The 12,953-nt window shown below is 41.4% G+C and overlaps 1 protein-coding gene across 1 annotated transcript in view; it reads left to right on the top strand.

Annotated features, from left to right (window-relative positions):
- DNAJC1 (DnaJ heat shock protein family (Hsp40) member C1) overlaps positions 1–12,953 on the top strand; it is a 230,608-nt gene that overhangs the window by 194,797 nt on the left and 22,858 nt on the right. Inside the window, exon 9 of the mRNA XM_073629761.1 lies at positions 4,545–4,664. Coding sequence (XP_073485862.1) covers positions 4,545–4,664 — 120 coding nt within the window. The remainder of the gene's footprint in view (positions 1–4,544; positions 4,665–12,953) is intronic.

The raw sequence follows: 12,953 nt of genomic DNA, 5'->3' as shown, positions 1-12,953 counted from the left end.
ATTTCTCAGAGATTTTGGTCCATAGTGACATGATGGCATCATGCAGTTGCTGCAGATTTGTCTGCTGCATATCCATGATGCGAATCTTCCGTTCCACCACATCCCAAAGGTGCTCTATTGGATGAGATCTGTTGACTGTGAAGGCCATTGGAGTACAGTGACCTCATTGTCATGTTCAAGAAACCAGTGGTGAGATGATTTGATCTTTGTGACATGGTGCATTATCCTGCTGGAAGGAGCCATCAGAAGATGGGTACACTGTAGTCATAAAGGGATGGACATGGTCAGCAACAATACTCAGGTGGGCTGTGGAGTTTAAACAATGCTCAATTGGTACTAAGGGGCCCAAAGTGTGCCAAGAAAATATCCCCCACACCATTACACCACCACCAGCCTGAACCATTGATACAAGGCAGGATGGATCCATGCTTTCATGTTTACACCAAATTCTGACCCCACCATCTGAATGTTGCAGCTGGAATCGAGATTCATCAGACCAGGCAACGTTTGTCCAATTTTGGTGATCCTGTGTGAATTGTAGCCTCAGTTTCCTGTTCTTAGCACCCATAGCCCATCTGCTTCAAGGTTCGATGTGTTGTGCGTTCAGAGATGGTATTCTGCATACCTTGGTTGTAATGAGAGGTTATTTGAGTTACTGTTGCCTTTCTATCATCTCGAACCAGTCTGCCCATTCTCCTCTGACCTCTGACATCAACAAGGCATTTTAGTCCACACAACTGCCGCTCACTGGATATTTTCTCTTTTTCAGACCATTCTCTGTAAACCCTAGAGATGGTTGTGTGTGAAAATCCCAGTAGATCAGCATTTTTAAAAAAATACTTAGACCAGCCTTGCCGGGCACCAACAACCATGCCACGTCCAAAGTCCCTTAAATCCCCTTTCTTGAGTTGCTGTCATGCAATTGGCTGATTAGCAATATGTGTTACCAAACAATAGAACATGTGTACCTAATAAAGTGGCCAAAGAGTGTACATTGTAATTACTAATTACATAGTTGGTAGGGTTGAATAAAGACACCAGTCCGTACTGTTCAACCTGTGTTTGTGTGTGTGTGTGTTTATGTCACAATCATTTCCCATATCCCTGTATATTGTGTTCGCTGAGATGCCAATCTAAAAGTTTTTTTTTTTTTTTTAAAGTATCGACACTGCCCGCTGACACCACCAACTGTGGAAGGAACTCCACATCCTTACCGCTCTGACAGTGACGAACCCCCTACTCAGTTTGAGGTTAAAATGCTCCTCCAATTTCACTGAGTGGCTCTGTGTCTTCTTAAAGCGGAGGGCCACCCGTAAAAAAAACAATGCCACCAAAATTCCTAAAAAAAAAAAAAAAAAAAAAAATTGGGAGAAAAAAAATGTTTTTATACTTGCCTAAACCCTTGTTGCTAGGCAGTCTTCCTAATCTGCCTCTTCCTATTCCGCGGCGTGTTCTTCTCCTCGGTGAGCGGCCCCATTGTCTTCTGGGAACTGTGTGTGTTCCCAGAACACCACGAGGCCATTCACAGATCGCTGCGCCGCTCGCGCATGCGCAGTAGGAAACTGGCAGTAAAGCCGCAAGGCTCCACTGCCTGTTTCCCTTACATAGGATGGCGGTGCCGGGACCCGAGAGCCGAGGGACGGGTCGGCCTCGGGCGGCCGACATCGCGGGCACCCAGGACAGGTAAGTCTACTTATTTAAAGTCAGCAGCTACAGTGTTTGTAGCTGCTGACTTTAAAATTTTCTTTGTTAGCTGGCCGGAATCCCACTTTAAGCTCCCTGTAACCGAATCGTTTTTTTTTCCCCTATGCTAGAATCACCGTTGAAGTACTTGTATATAGCTGTCTCCACTCCAGCGTCTTTTATCCAGAGAGAATAAGTCTAACTCTTGTAGTCGTTCCACATAACTGAGGTCCTCCAGTCCCCTTATTAGCTTAGTTGCCCTTCTCTGGACTCTCTCCAGTTCCAGCACATCCTTCCTGAGGATTGGTGACCAGAACTGGACTGCATACTCAAGACGTGGATGAACCAGAGTTTTATAAAGTGGTAGAATTAGTCTTATCTCTTGAGTAAATCCTCTTTTTAATGCATGCTAATATTCTGCTAGCTTTGTTTACTTCTGCTTGGCATTCCATGCTTATTGCTAAGTCTGTCATCTACTAGATGATCCTTTTCCAACCTGGATTCCCCCAGAGGTTCTCCCCCTAGGGAGTAACTTGCTTTCAGATTTACCCAATTTATGTAATATGAGGTTAAACCTGCACAATCCATTCATGTAGTAACAATTCAGGCAAGCCTATACACTGCATAGATTACGATAAATCTTAAAGGGATTGTACCTTCAGATTGAATAGTGCATAGTCAGTGGTCAGCTTAACATTATAATGCCCTGTACACACGGTCGGATTTTCCGATGGAAAATGTGTGATAGGACCATGTTGTCGGAAATTCTGACCGTGTGTAGGCTCCATCACACATTTTCCATCGGATTTTCCGACACACAAAGTTTGAGAGCAGGATATAAAATTTTCAGACAACAAAATCCGTTGTCGGAAATTCTGATCGTGTGTACACAAATCCGACGGACAAAGTGCAACGCATGCTCAGAATAAGTAAAGAGATGAAAGCTATTGGCCACTGCCCCGTTTATAGTCCCGACGTACGTGTTTTACGTCACTGCATTTAGAACGATCGGATTTTCCGACAAATTTGTGTGACCGTGTGTATGCAAGACAAGTTTGAGCCAACATCCGTCGGAAAAAATCCTAGGATTTTGTTGTCGGAATGTCCAAACAAATCCGACCGTTTGTGTACGCCCTATAAGAGTGGTGAGATGACCTGACCATCAGTAACAAGTCCAGCTGGATGTAACTAACTAACTACTAATAGCATAATCTAAATCAGTGGAGCCAACATCCGTCTGAAAAAATCTTAGGATTTTGTTGTCGGAATGTCAGAACAAAGTCCGACCGTGTGTACGGGGCATAACACAGCACAATGGCCGTGTGAGCTTCAATGTGGCCCTGCAGTGCTTGGGTTCTTGTTCCAGCTGAGATTTATATCCATGGTGGTTATCGGTTGTCCCTATGTTTGCCTGGGATGCCTTTAGTGCATTGGATCTACCCCCCCCCCCCCCAAAAAAAAAAAAACAACCTATAGCTATAGTTTACTAGGCTTCCAACTTAACTGGTGTTGGTGTGTGTCTGTAAGTCTACAGTTGGAGCAATGGATTGTAAGCTCCTTCACATTCTTTTCTTTATGGGGGGGGGGTGATTTGTAGAAATGTTTATTTTTAAAGGATAAGTAAAGCTTTGTTTTTTCTTCTTTTAAAATAACAAACATGTCATACTTACCTCCCCTGTGCAGTTGGTTTTGCACAGAGTGGCCCTGATCCTCCTCTTCTGGGGTCCCTCAGCGGCACTCCTGGCACCTCCTCTTCTCAAGTGCCCCGTTGGAGAGCTGATCTCCCTCGGGGCACTCATGCGGGCGTGCTCCCGTGTCCTGCTGCTGCGTCCATTGACACAGACAGCAGGACTTGGCTGCTGCGTCATTGGATTTGATTGACGGCAGCGGGAGCCAATGGCAGCGCTGCTATCAGTCTATCCAATCAGGATCTGAGACGCTGGCTGGAGCTGGTGGGCTCGTCCCCGTCTTTGGAAAGACTGGGTTCAAGTAAGTAAAAGGGGGGCTCTGGGGGGCTTCTGCATCACAGGAGTTTTTTCACCTTAATGCATAGAATGCATTAGGGTGAAAAACCTTGAGGGTTTACAAGCCCTTTAAATATGAAAAGGTGAACTAGCTCACAACATCCTCCCCACCCTTCCAGTCACCACTGCATTTATCTTATATGATTTCTATCATTCGCCTCCCTCTCCAGGCAGTATAACAGTCCAGAGAATTTAAACTTCACCAAACAGTGCTGGAGTCTGTATAGCGGCATATTGCTTGCAAAGGCCGCAGTGGGCATGTAACCAGGCTGACCAATGAGAATTTCTTCTTTGTTCCGGGACCCTGTCCTGGAAGAAATGAACATCAAAAGGAATTTCATTGGTTTCACATAGTCACCATTGTCCAATAAGCGCTCACTATCGCTCTCATTATTCTGTTACACAGCCTCTGGCGCTTTGTATTAATATTTAAAATTTCTGGACCATTATAGTGGCTAGTGAAGGCAACGTATACATTATATGGAGACCATAGAAGGTATATGTAACGGGGTCAGAAGGGTTCGTTTATTCTTCTTTTTTTTTTTTTATGAAAAGGCAAACTAACCCTTTAAGTCGTCTTCTATTTATTTTTTTCAATAAAATTCTGGCCTAATATTTTTTTTTTTTAAAAGGAGACGTTCAGATATTACAACCATTACTCTTTCAATTTAATATTTTTTAAATGCGGTAGAATTGTAAAGACAACACCACTATTCTTCCTTTGCTCCAAGTTTATTAGTGAGTCCCAATTGTGTGCTGTGATTATTATTATTATTATTATTTCGTTTTTTGCTTGAAACTAATACCTTTCTTGTAACGTTATATTTTCTCTTTCAGTCACCTGAATGGACGGAGGAGGACCTCAGTCAGCTGACGAGAAACATGGCTAAGTTCCCAGGGGGAACTCCAGGTCGATGGGAGAAGATTGCTCATGAATTGGGTCGATCGGTGACAGATGTGAGTTTGCAGAGATATGCATTGTACTGCAAGTGACAAAACTAAGAGCAGGACCGGGCAGTGTGAAAGGTGACCAGTGAATGGAGCCTGACACCGTCTTTCTTTTCAAAGGCTGCAATCCTTTTTATAGGCCCTGGAAGTGAACCATTAACTAAGTAAGTAAGAAGCAGATGTGGGCAGGTCCCCTGCTCTGCAATTAGCAGCTGTAACTGATCAGCTGTACTGGGGATTCTGGCGTTTAGAGGTATAGACTACTGTAACCTGATCGCAGAAAAACATTGCCATTTATATTGTTTGCTGGAACCCATTTCAGTCACTTGGGTAGAAGGCTCATGTCAATGCATTCACTTTCTTGCACAGACATGTTTGTTTCTTGCTCCGTGTGTTTGTGTGTATTTTTTGCATTCTGGCGATTTGAATTCTGCATTGTGTATACACCATAGTGATTAGCTTAGCTGGTTATTTTGATGTAGGTAGAAGCTGTGTACCTTGAATTACTTCCTCAGTCATGCTCTCTTATGGCCATTTGTTGACTGAATGGTTCCATGTGCTGTGAAACAGTTTGTGACATTCGATGTGTTCACATCCAAAGGATAGGCTGCCTGTTTATTACTAGGGCTCAGCAATGCTTTATATGGCCAGTTACATATGCTGCACATGCTGTACATTGGCCACTGTCCTTGTACCTGATTAAAGCTGAAGTTAAGTATGAAACTTTTTATATCACTGTAGTAGCGCCTAGCTTCTCGGTTCTGTGCTGGACAACTGCCCTGTTGCATTTTGAACACAGGAGGTCGCCTGCTCGGCATGGGCGCCACGTTAGAGAACACTTTGCGTTTTCTCAGTGGCCTTGTTCTCTAACGTGGCGCCCATGCCGAGCAGGCGACCTCCTGTGTTCAAAACGCAACAGGGCAGTTGTCCAGCACAGGAACGAGAAAAAAATAAAGACATATATGCGTGTAAATATAAAAAATGTCTTCAAATAAGAAGTGTAAAAAGTGCATAGACTAAAACTCAGTGTACAGCTAACTAAAATAGGGTTCCATAAACATAAAAAGTATATCATTAACTAGAACAGTTCTTAACACCAAATTTTGTAAAGTGTAAATACAAAGCAGATCAAAAATATGTATAAAAATGTGAAGCAACGTACCATCCACTAAAATTTGCAGGTGCAAAAAACACATGCTCCTTCTACAGTGATTTCCAGGGGATCCCATAGATATAGCACATACATACCTACATTGGTTTACGTTAAAACAGTGTAACTATGAAAAAATTGCCATACCTTAATTTCAGCTTTAAAATGGATCATCACCCCCCCCCCACCCCCCCACCCCAAAAAAAAAAAATTAAAAAAATAAAATAAAAGTCACCAGCTACAAATACTGTAGACTTTTAATAATAATAAACTGCCCAGGGATCCAGTGCCGTCCTCACCCAGGCCAGTTCTTTGCCAGTCTTTGGGTCCCTAGCGCCGGACTGTTTCCCACTGTGCTGTGCATTATGATTAATACTGCACCTTCCAAGGACCTGTGATGTGGCCCAGAAGGCTGCAGGCAAAGGACGGGGGAATGAGGCCAATGTCTGCTCAGATCACCTAGGCAATCGGAGTGGAAGTAGAAGCCTTTACCTATCAAAACTAGGTACCCACTCCCCCAAAGAAAACAAAATGTGTCCAAAAGTGGGAGAGGAGAGGGGGAAGTGGGTGGAAAAGAGGAACTTCCCACTTTGAACCTTCTTGCTTTTAAAAAAATAAAATGAAATGCACATATTTTTGCAGTTAAAATTTTGTACATTTATTTATCTTTATTGGAGCTTGCAGAGCACTGCACCCCCAATCAGTAGATTGCAGGGGAAATGCCAGGATCCTGCAGAATCTCAGTACAGCTGTCTGCCTGTACCTCCAATATGGGCAAACAGTTACTGGAGAGCAGGAAGATCAATGAACTACAAGAGCACTTGCCAGCACACTCACAGTTTATTGAGAACTACAAGCCATCTGCCAAAGTGACAGATGGTAGTTGTAGTACCATTGGGGAAATTTCCCCTCACTTCCTGTCCCAAAGACGCTACAGGAAGCTATAGGAAATCTCCCAAAGTAAATAGAATTCCCCTCGTAGACACTTTTTTCCTTGGGTGTCGCCATTGAAAGACTTTCCCTCACCACTTGTTCTGGTGACACTTCTAAAACTTTGGATTTCCCTTCACTTTCTGTCTTGGTGACAGTGGCCACCAGTACAAACAAAAGAATGCCTCCAATGGGGACACAGATTACAATAAAAACTCGACAGAGGGCTTGACCCTTCTCCATTCTATCCAAAACGAAAAAGAAAAGATTTTGCCTGGAGATTCACTTTAGGACACCTCATCACTTCTTGTTAACATACTTGAGACAAAAAAAGTGTCTCTGTTCATGCCACAGTCGATCAGGTTCTGTTTCTTATTATCACAGAATGCAAAGTAAGATTTTGATTGGTCCTTGTGGTGTGCACAGCCTATAATATACGGTATTTCTTTTCTCAGATGTGTTTTTTTAATATATGAATATCTAGTAAAACAATCATAAGGGGCTCTATGGAAAGTCATTGTGTCTGTGCACTGTATATTTTCAAACATATTGTTATAAGTAGAATACCAATGTAGAATTATTGTCATATAAATAAATAACGCTATCTTTTCTAAATGTCACCAAGACCATTACAATCTGACTATACAGTTCTATTTTAGATTTAGCAAGTTGTTATCATACAGGATTGATATAGTGCCAACTGTTTGTGCAGTGCTTTACAACACCAGGGCAGACAGTTCAGTTACAATACAATTTAACCACTTGCTGACCCTGATTTTTTCTGACATTTGTTGTTTACAAGTAAAAATCTATATTTTTTGCTAGAAAATCACTTAGAACCACCCCACCAAACATTATATATTTTTTAGGAGAGACCCTCCAGAATAAAATGGTGGTCAATATTTTATGTCACGCTGTATTTGCGCAGTGTTCTTTCAAATGCAGTTTTTTTTGGAAAAAATACACTTAAATGAATTAAAAAAACTAAACAGTAAAGTTAGCCCAATTTTTTTGTATAATGCGAGATGTTACGCCATGGGAATCGTGAGAGAATCGTGATCTTTACTCTAAGCAAAAAAAATTGTGATTCTCATTTTAGCCAGAATCGTGCAGCTCTAGTTAAAAGTTTTTTTTAAAAAAAAAAACATTAAAGTTAGCCCATTTTTTATTATAATGTGAAAGATGATGTTACGCTGAGTAAATAGATACCTAACACCTCACACTTTAAAATTATGCACTCTCGTAGAATGGCGACAAATTGCAGTACTTAAAATTCTCAATAGGTGACGCTGCACACGCATGCACACTGGATGTTTTTTTTACGTTTTTACAGCTGCTGTTTTTGGCTGTAGACGTTTTTTTCTACAGTCATTAAACTCTCCAGCATGTTATCCTATGTGTCCATGCTTGGGTTCTGAGAGACGTTTTTCAGCTGTAAAAATGCTGTAACGCTGATAAACGTCGATAAACACTCAATAACATCGCTCACCAGCGTTTTTTAACGTTTTTGATCCACTAAAAAAAAAATAATAATAATTTTCTTCAAAAAAACAAAAACAAAACACTAAAGTGTAAAAACGCTAAAAAACGCTATTGCAAAAAAGTTGAAAAACGCACTGCAAAGCTACTGGCGTTTTTATAACGTTGTTATAACACCCAGTGTGCATGAGGCCTTAAAAGTTTTTACATGTTTAGAGTTACAGAGGAGGTCTTGTGTTAGAATTATTGCTTGGCCTTTTTTATCACTTTTATTCCTAATACAAGGAGTGTAAACATCCCTTATTATAGAAATAAGCATGAAAAAAAAGACCCCAGATCTCTCATTTACATTTAAAAGCAAAAAAAATAAAAAAAATATGACATTTTGCATTTAACAAAAAGAAAAATCAGCCCTTTAAAACCCAAAAGTGGAACTTCTACTCATTTGTCCCCCCCCCCCACACACACACACATTTGGCACCTTTCAATATCCTGTCCCCACTTCTGGGAGCCTGAGCCGTGGCGCATTACGTCACAGCTCGGCTCCCCCCTCCTCCAGTAGGGGAGCGTAGTGGGGCCTCGCGCATGCGCAGTAAGGAACCAGTGTGAAGCTGTAATGCTACACTGTCGGGTCCCCTTACCCGCAATGGCGGCAGCAGCAGCTGAGGTGCTGACATCGCTGGACTTCAGGACAGGTAAGTGTCCAATTATTAAAAGTCAGCAGCTGCAGTATGTGTAGCTGCTGGCTTTTATATTTTGCAGCGGTGGGCGGACCTCCTCTTTAAGACCGAGAGGTGGAAGTGATGTCAGAAGTCTCTCCGGTCCTTCAAGGGCATAGAGCCGAGCGGGGGGCTATCTTGCCCTCACTCGGCTTCCTGCCCAGCCATCGACCACACTGGATCGGTTCCTGGGACCGACGGCTCCGGTAAGCTCGGGAACCATCAGGAAACGGCAGGAATGCTGGGGGGCATCTCTCCCGACGCGTATAAAAGTGATCCCATGGTGAATCCGCTGCCAGGATCACTTTTATCTGAAAGCCGGCTGCCTGCTGTAAATAAAGATACCAGGGTTATGGCAGCTAGCTGCTGCCATGACCCCGATATTTAATGTAAAATATATATTTACAGTTAGGTGGTCAGCAAGCGATACAGGAGGAATCAAAGGGCCCTGCTCATTGGAGCTTACAATCTAAAGAACACACGAGCGGAATGTCCGACAGAAAAAATCAGACGGAAGCTTTTCATCGTCTATTCCGATCCTGTGTAGGCCTCATCGGACTTCTTTTTTCGAAAATTTTGATAGACCTAGAAATGGAACATGTTCTAAATATTTCCGGAGGAACCAATTCCTATCGGGAAAACCGATCGTCTGTATGCTGTTCCGACGGACCAAAAACGACGCATGCTCTGAAGCAAGTACGAGATGGAAGCTATTGGCTACTGGCTATTGAACTTCCTTTTTCTAGTCCCGTCGTACGTGTTGTACGTCACCGCGTTCTAGACAGTCGGACTTTGGGTTGATCATGTGTAGGCAAGACCGCTTGAATGGAATTTCGTTGGAGAAACCTTTTGGAGTTTATTCCGACGGCAAAACCAGTCGTGTGTACAGGGCATAACAGATCTATGTAATATGAGGACCTAAGCTGGCTATAGACACCAGTAGATTTTCAAATTAATATTTGTAGAAATAGTCTCTTCAGCACATTTGAGGACTTGACAAATGTGGTTCAAAAGTACTTCAATAAAGGTTTGTTTTTAACATTCGATTTTGGGGTGAATGAACTTTCCTGAGCGTAAACCACATGCACTGTTAGAAATTAGTTCATTCGAGAAAAACTTTGCATTTTGCACCTTTAAATTTTCTCATCACTGTATAGGTAAGCCTATAATAAGGCTTATCTGTAGGTACTGTGAATATCTCTTAAACTTGCACTGTTTAGGAGATATTCAGAGTGCATGCAGTCGCTGATGTCATCATCACATGCGCTCTGAAGGTCCGACTTACCTTGCCGGAGCCTGTGCCATAAACGGCGGCTCCCACAAGTGACGTCATAGTGGCTCCGGCCACTTATAGTGCCAGAGACTGCAAACCCAGAAGAAACACTGGGGAAGATGTTAGCTGTCTCAGCGGTGTGTGGTCGCTGCTGCAGGGCTTCGTTCTAAGGTTAGTATTTCATAATGAGCTAGTATGTGATGCATACTAGCTCATTATACCTTTGTCTTTCAGGTTGTTTTTTTTTTTTTTGTTATTTTGTCTGGGTTTACAACCACTTTAAAACAAATATTTCAAACGATGTTCTACTAGTGTATAGCCAGCATTACCAAATGACTGCTGAGATAACAAGATAAGCCCTCCTGTATTCGGAGCAGTGAGGCACAACTATTGAGCAGCACAGACCACACAATCACTACTAGTCAATGAGCAAAACTTATGTTCGAGATACATATATCATAGGCTATAAACAGTTGTTTTTTTTTTTTTGTTTTGTTTTGTTTTTTTTACTTGTACACAGACACTAAAAGAAGCAAGAAGCATATACAGACTTTTTATTATTCCTAGACAGTTAGTGAATTTAATGCAGGGGTTAATTAGGTTGTTTCCCTGATTATGAAAGGGAAAAGCAGATTGTGTGTGCTATAATCACGCTCCTGCCTGCTGACCTGGTTACCTGTAGCCCCTTCTTTCCATCAGCTAACTCACATCTGTTGCTTGACCCACTTTCTGAACACGGCCCCTAGCCTGGGGCTTAGAGCTCATTCCTGGTCTTCAAGAACAATCCACCCATTTTCCCCCATCTGATTTGTGTTTACTATTACAAATAAAGAAATAAATAAAAAAAGTGCAGACATTGTACTCCATGTAACAGAAGAAGTCGTTGTGTAGTCTTTACTATCCTGGCCCGTGTCCTTTCAAGCTCTGCTCATTCTGCAGATCAAAGGCCAAATTCTGAACTACACATACGATTCAATATTATTCCTTCTCGTGTAACAATTATTATCATTAGTATTATTGTTATCAGAAATGTGGCCAGTTGTTAGAAGTATGCAATGAGATAGATAGACAACTATGTGTAGATGGATAGATAGATCTATATATCTCTGTATATGTATACATTGATAGATATGTAGAGATTTATATGTATAAATATAAAAAAAAGAGGGGGATTATCATTATACAGGATTTATATAGCACCAATAGTTTGCGCAGCACTTTACAATGTAAATGTATAGATTGATTAATAGATGTGTATAGACATGGATAGATGGATAATGTATAGATTGATAGATATAGATAGATGGAAGTGTGTGTATGTGTGTGGATAGATAAATAGATGGATAGATAGATCCATGTGTATGTATGTGTATAGATAATGTATAGATTGATGTATAGATTCATATAGATAGATAATGTATAGATGGAGGGATATGGATGGGAAGATGGAAATGGATTGATTGATATACAGTAGATGGATGGATGAAAATGTGTGTATGTAGATTGATAGTCTATAGAGTGACGGATAGATATGTATAGATAGATTGATAGACATACAGTAGAGGGATGGATGGAAACATGTATGTATGTGTATAAATAGATAATGTATAGCTTGATGGATATATAGATAGATATCCAAAGATAGATACTGTAGATAGATGGAAGTGTGTGTATATGTGTATATATATACTGTATATACAGTGCCTTGCAAAAGTATTCACCCCCTTGGCTTTTTACCTATTTTGTTACATTACAGCCTTTAGTTCAATGCTTTTTTAATCTGAATTATATGTGATGGATCAGAACACAATAGTCTAAGTTGGTGAAGTAAAATTAGAAAAATATATACATAAAACTATTTTTTAGAAATAAAAAACTGATAATTGGCATATGCGTATGTACAGTGGAGACGGAAAGTATTCAGGCCCCCTTAAATTTTTCACTCTTTGTTATATTTTAGCCATTTGCTAAAATCAAGTTCATTTTTTTCCTCATTAATGTACACACAGCACCCCATATTGACAGAAAAACACAGAATTGTTGACATTTTTGCAGATTTATTAAAAAAGAAAAACTGAAATATCACATGGTCCTAAGTATTCAGACCCTTTGCTCAGTATTTAGTAGAAGCACCCTTTTGATCTAATACAGCCATGAGTCTTTTTGGGAAAGATGCAACAAGTTTTTCACACCTGGATTTGGGGATCCTCTGCCATTCCTCCTTGCAGATCCTCTCCAGTTCTGTCAGGTTGGATGGTAAACGTTGGTGGACAGCCATTTTTAGGTCTCTCCAGAGATGCTCAATTGGGTTTAAGTCAGGGCTCTGGCTGGGCCATTCAAGAACAGTCACGGAGTTGTTGTGAAGCCACTCCGTTATTTTAGCTGTGTGCTTAGGGTCATTGTCTTGTTGGAAGGTAAACCTTCAGCCCAGTCTGAGGCCCTGAGCACACCTGAGAAGGTTTTCGTCCAGGATATCCCTGTACTTGGCCGCATTCATCTTGCCCCCGATTGCAACCAGTCGTCCTGTCCCTGCAGCTGAAAAACACCCAGACAGCATGATGCTGCCACTACCATGCTTCACTGTTGGGACACATACCGCTTAGAATTAAGGCCAAAAAGTTCTATCTTGGTCTCATCAGACCAGAGAATCTTACTTCTCACCATCTTGGAGTCCTTCAGGTGTTTATTTTTTAGCAAACTCTATGTGGGCTTTCATGTGTCTTGCACTGAGGAGAGGATTCCGTCGG

This window comes from Aquarana catesbeiana, linkage group LG05, assembly GCF_042186555.1.
Source record: "Aquarana catesbeiana isolate 2022-GZ linkage group LG05, ASM4218655v1, whole genome shotgun sequence".
Lineage (NCBI taxonomy): Eukaryota > Metazoa > Chordata > Amphibia > Anura > Ranidae > Aquarana > Aquarana catesbeiana.
This window is presented reverse-complemented; position numbering and strand designations above follow the sequence as displayed.